The sequence below is a fragment of the Carcharodon carcharias genome, chromosome 8 (genome assembly GCF_017639515.1).
Source record: "Carcharodon carcharias isolate sCarCar2 chromosome 8, sCarCar2.pri, whole genome shotgun sequence".
NCBI classification, from domain to species: Eukaryota; Metazoa; Chordata; class Chondrichthyes; order Lamniformes; family Lamnidae; genus Carcharodon; species Carcharodon carcharias.
This window is the reverse complement of record NC_054474.1, coordinates 150,568,376-150,580,944: the sequence shown is the minus strand read 5'-3', so window position 1 is coordinate 150,580,944 and position 12,569 is coordinate 150,568,376. Positions and strand designations below refer to the sequence as shown.

Here is a 12,569-nt window from a genome sequence, read left to right as displayed (position 1 = left end):
GACTGTTGCTATTTAAGCTGTATCAAATGACCAGAGAGTGGGCTCAGAAATGAAATCTCAAGTTTGCAAATGATAGCAAATGGGAGGTGCTGCAAACAGCAGAAAACAAGCTGTCGGATACAAAAGAACTGGGATAAGTGGCAAATATCATCTAACATAGTCAAATAACAATAACACCTTTAATGTAATCAAAGATCCCAAGGTGCTTCACAGGAGCAGTATAAAACAAAAATGACACTGAGCCACATAAGCAGGCATTTGGTCAAATAACCAAAAGCTTGGTCAAAGGGGTAGGTTTTAGGAGTATCTTAAGGGAGGAAAGCAAGGTAGGGAGGGAATTCTTCAGCTTAAGCAGCTGAAGACACAGTTGCTAATGGTGGAGTGATTAAATTTAGGGATGCTCAAGAGACCAGAATTGGTGAGTACAGATATCTTGGAGGGTTGTGGGACTGGAGGAGATTATGAAGATGGGAGGCTATGGAAGGGTTTGAAACAATGATGTGAATTTTAACATTAAGATGTTGCTTGACTTGGGACCAGTGTAAGTCAGCGAGCGTAGGGTGATAGATGAAAGGACCTTGCTGCAAATTAAGAAATGAACAGCAGAGCTTTGGATGACCTCCAGTTTACAGAGGGTAGAATGCAGGAAGCCAGCCAGGAGAGCATTGGAATAGTCAGGCCTAGTGATGATAAAGGTGTGAACAAGGGCTTCAGCAACAGACAAACTGAGACAGGAGGAGCCAGGTGATGTTACGGAGGTGAGAATAGGCGATCTCTGTGATGGTGCAAATATGTGGTCGGAAGCTCATCTTGGGATTAGATATGACACCACTGGTTTAGTCTCAGACTTTTGCCAGGGCAAGGCTTGGAGTCAGTAACTGGAAAATGGAGTTTGGAGCAATGACTGAAAAGCAATGCTTTTGATTGATGTTGCTGAGAGGCATGTAGTAGAGAAATAGGAGGGGGCCAAGGTCAGATCTTTGGGAGATACCAGAGTCAACGGTGCAGGAGCAGGAAGTGAAGTTATTGCAAGAGGTTGGAGAAAGATGATTGGTCAACAGTGCCAAAGGATGAAGAGAGCCTTTGTTGCAGGGAGGGAGCAAAATAATATGAGGAAAGGATAATAAACATTGGCAATATAAGCTAAATGGTATTACATAATGCAGATATTTGGGAGTACTAATGGATAGATTGCTAAAATTATCACTGTTGTGTGCAGTGGCAGCATGGTTGGCAAATAGGATCTTGGTTTGGATAATGATCACAAAACTTCGAAAGTAATTGAGTTCGTAGAGAGTTTTGATGCATACGACGTACTATGCACAGTTCTGATTATTGTTGAATTTTATTCAACTCTACTAAAGGAGTAAGACTGAAATCATATATCTCCTAGATACTGGATCACAATCATCTTTTCTGATCCTGTACATTCTTTTGTAATGTTCTGCCAACCTGTGTTTTCCTTTGTCCCAAAATAATAGATCATGATTTTGTCACCAGGATTCTATTTCTCTGACACTGCCACCCAGCTTCCAGTCTTGCCACTTCTCAAACTTCAACCCAACAAAAATACTGTAGCCCATGACCTTGCTATATTCAATCCCATGTACTCCCAAGACCTGTCTTTTCCAAGTTGTACTTCTTCAAGTGCCATTGTGACTTCAAAATACTTCCTTTTGATTCCCTCCCCATCCTGTTTCTGCCCAATATAACTTCATTTACCTCTTTGTTCCTGTAACACTGGACCTCTTCTCGTCAACCCAGTTCCAGCTCTTCAGTTAGTAGCTACTTGCTCGTGTCTTTTATTTAGCTTGCTCCACTTTGCCTACCTGTTTTTCAGAAATCTCAAAATCCCTTTGTTTAATTTCTTCTTGTTATCTACTGTTCTGTCTTCCTTTCAACATAATACATTTCAAAATGTCTTCTGAATAAAACGAACATTATTGAAATGCTTGTTGTTGTTGCTGTTCATAGCTTAGAAAAGAAGCACTGGCGGAAAGATAAAGACACCCTGTTGAAAATGCTGATTGAGGCTGAGATGGATGGGGCAGCTGCAGCCAAACAGGTTGCAGCCCTGCGCAGTGCCATCAGTAAATTGCGCATGGTGAGTATAATTTGTGTTTTACCTTTCTAACTTGAGTTTTGTTGTCTCTTTTTAAAAAGTTGCTCCCTACCATTCTGGCACATCCATACTGCTAATGGAGAACTGCAAATGTTGAACACCTGAAATAAAATTAATGGACTGAAAGGTTAATATTTTGGCCATCATCCTTCATACAACTGGGCTGATAAATCTGTCCTTTTCATCACCTGTGAATTTCCATCGTTTTCTGTTTTTACTTGGTGTTACTTTAATAGCACTCCATTACTAGAATAATTCTGGAAATTTCTAAAACAGATAGCATTAAGTATATCTTTAGCTCAGAGCCAAGGAGATAAGAGAAGACTGTCAACAACTATCTGTGTAAAAAAACTTTGAAGTTAAACTTGCTGGTTTCATGATCACCCATGTGTTTTTGCCTCTTGCAGTCCAAGAGGATTTACACGTTCTAAGTCTTATCATTAGTAGGATGGTCCTGGAAAGCATTGGGTTAAAACCAAGCCACTGCTTACCTGGAGAGTACATTTGGGAGTCTGGATCAGTCGATTCAGCATTAAGGTTGTTGAAGTCCTAACATTGGCTTATTTTATGAGTACAAGTTATCTGATTAGCTTGCTGATAACCCAACAACAGGAAAGTGAATGTGTTCAGTGATTCCAGGCAGACAGTAAAATATATAACTAATGGCATGACTTTTGAGCCTAAAAGGGAATGGCATGGGAGGGAATCTCAGGTGAGTGAGAGGGTGGATGGAATGGGGGAAAGAGAAGAGGAAATGGGCAGGAGAGTCGAAGATGGGATGGCATGGGAGGGAGGGCTTGGAGAGTTGACTTGATACAGGGGGGTGGAGATGAAATGATATATGAACAATCGGATAGGTTAGCATAGGAAGAGGGGGTCAGATGGGACATGGGATGGGCATGAAAGGGGTGAAAGCAATAGGATGGGAATGTAATGGGAAGGATGAAATAGCATGGGTTGGGGATTTGAAAAAGTACTGTTACAATAAAGATACTGGTTTCATTCCAATTGTTTTGCAGGTCTCTGCTAGCTCCATGTAAATTCTTAATGGTATCTCTATCAAATTCTTGTCCTAAGGTGAAAAACCTCAACTTTCATCCACATTGCTGAAATTGCTCACCCTTGCAACCATTTTGATAAATCTCTTCTGTGCTCTCTCCAAAGCCTAAATGTGGTACCCAGAATTGGATGTGATACTTGAGCGGGGGCTGAACTGATGTTTTATATCGTTCCAATATAACTTGCTGACTTTTGTCTCTTGTTTATAAAGCCCAGAGTCCCATATGCTTTATTAACTGCCTTATTAACCTGTCCTGTCACCCTCGAAGACTTGTGCACAAACACCTCCAGTTGTCTCTCTTCTTGCACCCCCTTTAAAATTATATCGTTTAGCATGCGTTGTCTCTCTGCATTTTGCTGGATGGAATGTCTCACCTCACATGTTTGTGTTTAATTTCATCTGCCATATGTTCATCCACCTGTCAATTTGCTCCCAAAGTCTTACCACTGTCTGCCTCACTGTTAACTACAATTCTAAGTTTTTTGTGTTGTCTGCAGAATTCAAATTTTGCCCTGCAGCCCCAAATTCAAGTCATCAATGCATATAAAAAACAGTTTTTGGGGAGCAGTCAAAAGAAGTCATTTGTCAAAATTCTATGATTTATATCCCCTGGCCAACACAGTATCCAAGTTGCCACTGCCCAACCCTATCAACAAGCCCAATATGTGATACTCTATCGAGTAGCTTCTGGAAATTCTCACACACTTCAACTGCACTGCCCAAATTCATCTCCTCTGTCAGCCCATCAAAAATCTCAAATAAAAAGGTCAAGTTAGTCAAACATGACCCATACAGTTGTTTGAAAGGCAAGGTTAAATGTACCAATAGTCTTCAAGTTGCCAAATAGTTATAAATATTTATTATGTTATGACTATATGAATTATAGTGTTCACTGCTACTACTAATTTACATTTTATGGTGCCTCCTGTGTAGGAAGATAACTGAGCACCTGTGGGACAAAGGACCTCTGAGCAGAAGAGATGTGAAACAGAAAGTTTGGGTTTTGTCGAGGGATGCTTGAAGAGAAAGGCTTTTGTGAGGCTATTGAAAAAGTGGGGGGTTGGGGGGAGTGATTTAAATTCTAGAGGCAAGGAAAGTGATGATTGAAACACTAGCTGCCAGTTGTGAGGCAAAGCACCAGAGGATGCATATGCGAGTCTATTAGTGGAAATCACTAAGGAATGGCGAGCAAGGTGATGGTTCAGTTAGGAGCGAGGATGAGCAACAATGAATATAGCAGTTTTGGTTTTATGGAGAGGTGGGGGCGTGTGTGGTGACAATACAAGAATTATTTTCCCCTATAAAGTTGAATACTTCAGTAAGAACTTGGAGTAACCCTGAGTACTGGTATGCTGTTAGATTTTGCCAGGAAACAGTTGGAAGCAGAGTTGGCTCTGTGATTTTTCTCAGTGCAAATTTCTAATATTGACTGTCATTACAGATGGGGAAAAGAAGGGAAGAAATGAAAGAGGAAAGAAAGACTTGCATTTATATAGTGCCTTGCAGGATCACTCGACGCTTCAAAGTGCTTTACAGCCAATTAAACACTTTTGAAGTGTAGTTACTCTTGTAATGTAGGAACTGCAAAAGAGGATGACTCAACGTACTTCTGAGGAGCAGGAGGACATTTTCTCAGTGGGTCCCTTCAAATTAATCGCTCCATATTTCCATGTGCAATTGTAGTAACTTCACATTCTTTCTATATTTTAAGGAAAAGCCAATATCGGTGTCAGAAAGTAATCTGCTGTCACGGCAGAAGGAGTTGCTACTACAGAAACTGGAAACCTTTGACGCAACAAATCGATCAGTTCGGCAGCTACTTAAGGAACAGCACGCACAGGAGGTGAGGGTTTTAACACCCCAGAGGTCATTTTAATTCTGTAGCTGCATTCAATTAAAAAAGCTTTCTCTTAAGTTTTCACTTTTGTTTGGAGTTAGATTGTTGTTTCTAATTAGTTGGTACACCTAGTCATATCTAAGGTGACATTTATTTCTTTGTCAGCTACTGGCAGTACACTTGCCTCCAAATTCAAAGGTCATGAGTGGGTTCAAGTCATACTCCACTGTACTTGAGTACAATCTAGGCTCACTGTTCAGTTCAGTACTGAAGGAGTGTAGCACTGTCAGAGGTGCTGTCTTTCAGATAAGATGTTAAATTGTAACCCTGTCTACTCTCTTGGGTGGACATAAAAGATTCTGTAGCACCATTTTGAAGAAGAACAAGGAGTTCTTCCTGGTATCCTGACCAATATTTATCCCTCAAAACATGACTAAAATAGATTCAAAAGCAGAATACTGCGGATGCTGGAAACCTGAAATAAAACCAGAAAATATTGGAAGTACTCAGCAGGTCTGGTCGCATCTGTGGAGAGGGAGAATTAATTATCTAAAAGTAGTTATCTGGCCATTATTACATTGATTTGTAGGAGCTTGCTGTGCAAATATTGGTTGTTTGTTTCCTACATCACAACAGTGACTACATTTCAAAAGTGCTTCATTGGCTGTAAAGTGCTTTGGGACATCCTGAGTTTAAGAAAGGTGCCATAGAAATAAGTCTTTTATTATTTCTTTTGATTTGGGCTTTCAGAACATGAAAGAATTTCTTTTAATTGGTTACAAGTGGCTGCTTTCATCGTATATTGTGCATCCTGTGGTTGCAGCATATTCATTTCACGTAATGCTGGCCAAGAACCGATTTGTTAAGGTATTTTGGTGTGTTTAGATAGAGCTCCATTGTTCAATTTCTCCTTTTCTTGTTAACAGACTGATGCCTTGAGGCTGTTTGAGCAAAAGGAAGCACTCCTTGAAAAGCTGGCCCAATCAGAAGCAGAAAATGCGGTGAGTGGAGATGGTTGCAGTTTGATTATGTATGCAGGCTGCGGGAAAGAGACCTACACCAGGACCCTTCTATTCCAAAGAAGTATGATGGTTTGGATTGTGCTATCAGCAATGGCTGTTAGGTGAAATAAAATGCATTTCCCAAGAGTTCCACCATTGGACAATCCCTTAGGCATTTGTATGTGCATGTGTGAAAATTAGTTTCAGCTGTAATGTCACCCATGTTCAAGGGGCCTGCCAAGGCATACACTTGAGCAATTCTTAGTTGGTTGAGGAAGAGGAGAATTCCTTTAGAGAAATTGGTGCATTTGGAAGGGGAGGATTAAAAGTTATCAAGGATAACAAAATGACTACGATCACACCTGAGGTATAATGCAACGGCTTTCGTTTATCTGGCAAAACATCCCAAGGCATTTCACAGGGTCACAATTGCACAAAACGGACAACTGAACCGAGAAAGAGGAGATTAGGAAAGGTGACTAAAAACTTGGTCAAAAACATAAAAGATTAATTTGTATGCATATAGAGACATATGTATATTTAAATGGTACCTTCTTAAATATGTACTACAAGGACCCCAAGGGAAATGGCAATCAGGAGCTTATTGCATCACAAACATAGGAATACAACAAACATGGATATTCTGAAATCTCAAAAATTATATTTAATATTTTCATATTAATTTTTAGCGCTTGTCAGTGAAGCTGCAAGAGATTGAAAATCAGATTGACCAACTCCTTATTCAGTATCGAACAGAAAAGGTGAGTACAGTGATGGGGGAAGGAAGTAAAGCAGCATCACTGTTTTTCTTTATGATATGTTATATCCCAATCCTTTGTCATGTCAATGGTTTCTCATGACTAATAATTGGTGCAACAGCCACCTCTTTGCTTTAACACAATTTGTTATGCATATGCTTGCACAGAAAGTTCAAGCACATTTTTTTCCCCCGTATTGTCATTCAAGAGTAGCTTTGCACTCGTCCTTTCAGTGATGCTTTTTTTTTGTTCAAGGGATGTGGGCATCGCTAGGCCAGCATTTATTGCCCTTGCCCTTTAAGGGTCAACCACATTGTTGTGGATCTGAAGTCCGTCCCTAAAGGACATTAGTGAAACACATGGGTTTTTACAACAACTGACAATGATTTCATGGTCATCATAGACTTTTAATTCTAGATTTTTATTGAATTCAATTTCCACCATCTGGGTTTTGAACCTGGGTCCCCAGAGCATTACCTTGGGTCTCTGGATGACAAATACCACTATACCATCACCACCTGGGTTGAGGAACCTTCTTCCTGTGTTCTTAATGAGCAAGGCTTTCCAATAGGAGCAAAGGGTGACTGGATTTACCCTATAGTGCCACCAGATTGCACTCTTCAGAAAGGAGCGAGAGTAGCAGGTTGTGGACATGTTGAGCTGTTTCTTCCTTTCTCCTCCAAATTCACCTGTGGCACCTAGCCATGAAAGAAATGTTTGGTCTTGGGAATACCTCTGCTGTTAGATTCAAAGAGAGACATTATGCCACACAATTTACAAGTGTCTGCTGCTGTTAAGGTGTCCAAGGGATTGTATATTATAATTTTAAACAAACAGACTAGGATCACCATGGAAGGAGCTGTGTGCATATGACACAACTGCTATTTCAAGTGAACTTAGCTAAAACTCTCGAACAATTTTATTTTCAAATTTGGGGTTATGCCAGGTTTGTTGATCAAAACATTTTTCCAGGAGACTTGAGCTGCTAAAGACAAGAGACTAGTGAAACTAGGCTCTTTAAAGGCAATTAAGAGATGCAGTAGAGGTATTCAACATCATGAGGAATTTTGTTAAGGTAAATCAGGAAAAGTTTATCTAATTGAGTCTGTAATTAGGAGAAATGAATTTAAGATCACTGAAAAAACAAAGGGAGATGTTAGCAGATTTTATTTTTTACCATCTCCTTCTGGACATTGTGCAGTTTGAACCCATTAAGAGCAGTAGACTGGATAATTGTCTCTATTCTGTGGTGAAAAGATATAGAAAGTTGTCCATCTAATGCAAGATTATAACAAGAGTTGCTCTCATGACAAACCTTTGTTTGTACAAGAAGCACAAACTGACCAGTTTCACCATGATTCTTATTTTTTACCATCTCCTTCTGGACATTGTGCAGTTTGAACCCATTAAGAGCAGTAGACTGGATAATTGTCTCTATTCTGTGGTGAAAAGATGTAGAAAGTTGTCCATCTAATGCAAGAGTATGAATCCAAAATGTCTTGCACAGAAATCTCAGAGCAAGTTCAAATGCTGAATTAACTACACCTTGCTGCTTCAGGCTAACTGAAAGCTGTATTTGGCTATGGATAATCTGTAACTTTCTTGGTGCCTTAGTACTGTTTCTTTCAAAGTGTTTAGTGTTGCCCCCCAACTAGCAGAGCCAAATTTGTGAGATCTATGTACTTATTGTCATGCAAGCTATAACCTGTTGCATTACCAAATATGAAAAAAGATATGGTTCCATTGGTGAGCAGCCCTGAGCTGTGCAGCTGGGAGTTGAGCAATAAACAGCATTAGTTACTAGACCACTTTGTTTTCCTCCTTTTAGGACAATGCCCGTGCAGCAGCAGAGTTCTCCAAGTCACTTGAAACCACACGAGCCCATCTACAAGGACAACTTCGCAGCAAAGAGGCAGATAACAATCGCATGCTCGTTCAGATCAGGGTAATCATTCTTATTTTGATGTGGCAAAACTGAAATTGAAAGGAAAAATCTGCTATGCCTTGTGGATGCATTTGGAATTTCATTTTCTCTCCAGTTTTCTTTCAGATTTGTTAGCTTTTCTAGTTGATAGTACCTTTCCCCTCTGACTTAGGAGCTTGTGGCTTCAAGGCCAGTTCCAGGATTTAAGCATCCAGTTTAAATTGGAGGAGCTGTCCAAATGTTGCAATCATGTTGCAGAATGCTGACTGATCAGAAGCACCACAAATAATAAAAAAAAAATCATGCCACAATTGTTTCCCATGTTTTGTTGATCCTGTATGTCATAACATTCAAGGCTATGGGCCAAGTGCTGGTAAATGGGATTAGGTAGGTAAGTCAGGTGTTTGTCACGTGTCGGTGCAGACTCAATGGGCCAAAGGCCCTGTTCTGCACTGTGATTCTGGTTAGGTTAGTCCCATTATCTGAGTTTTGTTTGTGGGAGCAGTCACCTGGCAATGTTAGAAATGTTATGTTTTTCATAATTGTTGGCATGTTTGGTAGAAGTGCTGTGGCATGTGCAGACTTGCTCATTTGGCTTGCAAGCAGACAATCCAAAGCCTGTTTATTTTTTGTTTACTTTTGTGTAATTTATGGTTATTAAGTTGGATGTAAGGCTGCTGTTTTATGTTAACATTGGCTTAATAAGTAACTAATTGCAGCTGCATTATATGTTGCAAGCAGATCTGTGCTGTTGCTCTTGGTAAGGCAGTTCTGTCACTAACCACTGGAAGCTGTTTAAGTGGTTAATCTTTATTTTTGAGGTGTGGAACATCGAGGCCTACTATCGGCTGAATGTTACACGCATCAACTGAGGTTCATTTTGTAAAAAACGAAATTGCAGGTTTTTATAATAGTGAGTAGTAACAAACCTGTGTGTACACTTGTGGGTTCTAGCACCACTCTGGAACATGAGCACTTAATTGAAGCTGATACTTCAATGTACTGCGCAGCAAGATCACCTAGTGTTCTAGACAACATTCTCCCTCAAACAACAGTAAAGACGTTGCTGAGAAAAGGGGCGTATCTAAGCTTTTTGTTTTGCATTCATCAGGACACTCGTAAGAATACCAATATAAGGGGCAAAGCAACAATTTATACTGTGTGATGAGAGTGCTGATTGATTGGCAAGTGGCATTGCCATGGACAATGCACTACTGATGGTGGCTGACAGTTAACTGCCAAGCATTGTTTAAAATTTGACCCTGCAAAAATGAATTTGTTGTGCCTGAAGTGCAATTGAAATGTTTGAGATGTAGTGAGTTGCTATATAAATGCAGGTCTTTCTTTTGTGTCTTGCTACATGATCTGTTTTTGATTTTTACTCTTAGTCCTTCCTTTAGCAAATTATCAAGTCATCTCCAGTTGGAGCACTTAACTTGTTTATTCCAATTTTTCTCCTTCAGAATTTTGAGCGTACCATCTCACAACAAAAGGGGGAATTTGACTATCTGACAGAGCAACTAAGGCAATTTCAAAAGAAAAGGGACAGGGACAAAGAGGCCTTGAAGAAAGCAACAAGGGCTCAGAAGCAGCGAGCAGAACGCAGTGAAGATACAGTTGAGCTGCTCAATGCCCAGCTAATTGACAAGGTGACCAAATACAGTCAATGAGGAGTGTTGCTTCCCTAGAGTTTAACACTATTCTAAAACTGATTAAATAGCAAATGAGCTCAATTGAACCACACCAGTTGGTTAAAGTAGGTAATGAAAGGCAGAATACAATGCCCAGCCTCCCAAAAAGTAAATTTGAGGACATTCCTTGACTTTAAATATAGCTACTCAAGTTACTTAGACACTATTGGGCAGGTTATGAAAGAAAACATAAAGACTTGCATTTGTATAGGGCTTTTCATGACCATCAGATGTCTTGAAGTGCTTTACTTTTGTAGGAAACTCAGCAGCCAAGACACTAGGCGTAACCCCCCCACTACAGAAGTCAGAGCTTTACACTGCATTTATAATCTGGGAGATTTTGCACTCATGCATTGCATATACTGTATTAATATCACTCACTTTGACCAAAAAAGACTCCCAAGTTTTTTTTTAAAGTATGGCTGCCAAGTTCAATATTTTTCAGTTTAGTATGTTTGGCTATATTATTTCTCAGTCGCTTTAATTAAAATGCTAATGTTATAAAAAATCATTTCTGGTATGAATCTTGTTTGGTTGGCTCACCTATAGGAGTCACAGCTGGCAGATGCACTGTCAACAGTTGAGACATGGAGAAGTTGTCATAACAAAGTGATGAAAGAGAAGAGTCAACTGGATGTTGAGATCTCAGTCTTGAACAAGTAAGGAAGCTGGAAAATATACAGACCAGTAGTGTTGTTCAGTTTTACAGTCTTACCTTTTCAGGAGTGTTATGTTTCAATAGGATGCTTGTACTGAGAGCATACTTGCAGTATCAATTTTAGCTAAACAGTACTTTGTTTATACCAGGGGTGTCCAACCTTTTTCTGTGAGGAGTCTCATTATAATTTTTTTCTCATTCAAGGGGCTGATGAGCAAATTTGGGGAAGATGAGACTTGTTATGACATTAAACATGAATTTTGAAAAATCAATGTCCAAGCAATAAATTGATAATTTGGGGAAAAAAGGAATTAATAAAAATCATGTAACAAGGCACATTAAAAAGTGCCAGGCAGCAGAACTAACCAATAAAACCTTTTTGCCTTTTCACTTAAGAGGCAGAGCTAGAAAGAGACAGACTAGGCCCCAAGTCCTGATCACTAGGAAAGGGGATAGGGACTAAGGAGTCAGATTTAACTAACTAACACTAATCTTGCGTTTGCCTCTAGTGGCATACACTCTGAGCTGACTTTAGCGGAACTCATGAAAGTGGGGGTCGGAAGGGGGTTGCCTTTCAACCTGTCTTATCTCCTCTACTGGCCTGCTTTATGGATTGGTTTTTGGGGAGGGGGGAGGAGAGGGGATGTGTGTGTGCGCGTTCATCTCGCTCCCAGTCTTGGGTGCTCTCTTGCGCTCTGACCCCTTCTCTCGCACTCTGCCCAGGGGTAGGATCATTGGATATTTTACCACTGAGGGCGACTTTGGGACAACTGTTAAGGTGCCAAGATGCGTTTCCACACTGTGCCCTGTATGAGACTCCAGCTGCCCCAGGGGGCCGGGCAGGCCCTGATGTTACGACTGCTGTTCCTTGTAGCCTCCCCACCCCACTCTGTTATTTTGAGCCCTGTGCTCCTTTAGGGGGGCTGGTGCAAGCACAGAGGGCAAGAGAGAGTGTGACCAATGGGGGAGGGAGAATGCACCGTGGCTGTGAATACAAAAGAAGCCTCTTGCCTTCACATTGCTTGCTACTTCTCCTCCTGTCACAGACTGTTCCTCTCCCGCATTTGCTGCTGATAGGCTCACCAGTGAGCCGGCAGCTTAAAATGGTGTGCAGAGCTTTCCTGCCAAGTATTGAAATGTTTTTGAACAAGTGGATGGGGTTTTCTTACTGAGTAAACGTAACTGAGTTTTTAAAATTTTCATGAGTTACAACATGAACCCAAACTAGCTTTAAGTCTGTTTTGGAAACAATGGAATGAAACACCACATGGGTTTGACAAGAGTAAGAGTGTCTTCTCTGTTGTCAAGTAGGAACCCAACTCAAGTTGCACTGCAAACGTGACCTTGCAGTAATGCTAAAATTGCAGTGTAAACATAACATAACTATAGATGTCAAATATGAAGCATTGAAATTGGAGTATTGTTTATATTAGATTTTTATGTACTTCACTAGTGGAGCATACAATGTTATAGGATATAAGATGGTTACAAGACCAGTTAGTGGCTGCAACCTCTGCC

The 12,569-nt window shown here is 40.3% G+C and overlaps 1 protein-coding gene across 5 annotated transcripts in view; it reads left to right on the top strand.

Annotated features, from left to right (window-relative positions):
• odf2a (outer dense fiber of sperm tails 2a) overlaps positions 1–12,569 on the top strand; it is a 72,762-nt gene that overhangs the window by 17,215 nt on the left and 42,978 nt on the right. For all 5 annotated transcript variants that reach the window (XM_041193474.1, XM_041193473.1, XM_041193472.1 and 2 more), the window contains exons 6-12: positions 1,975–2,104; positions 4,894–5,025; positions 5,946–6,020; positions 6,710–6,781; positions 8,607–8,723; positions 10,166–10,351; positions 10,943–11,052. In XM_041193474.1, coding sequence (XP_041049408.1) covers positions 1,975–2,104; positions 4,894–5,025; positions 5,946–6,020; positions 6,710–6,781; positions 8,607–8,723; positions 10,166–10,351; positions 10,943–11,052 — 822 coding nt within the window. The remainder of the gene's footprint in view (positions 1–1,974; positions 2,105–4,893; positions 5,026–5,945; positions 6,021–6,709; positions 6,782–8,606; positions 8,724–10,165; positions 10,352–10,942; positions 11,053–12,569) is intronic.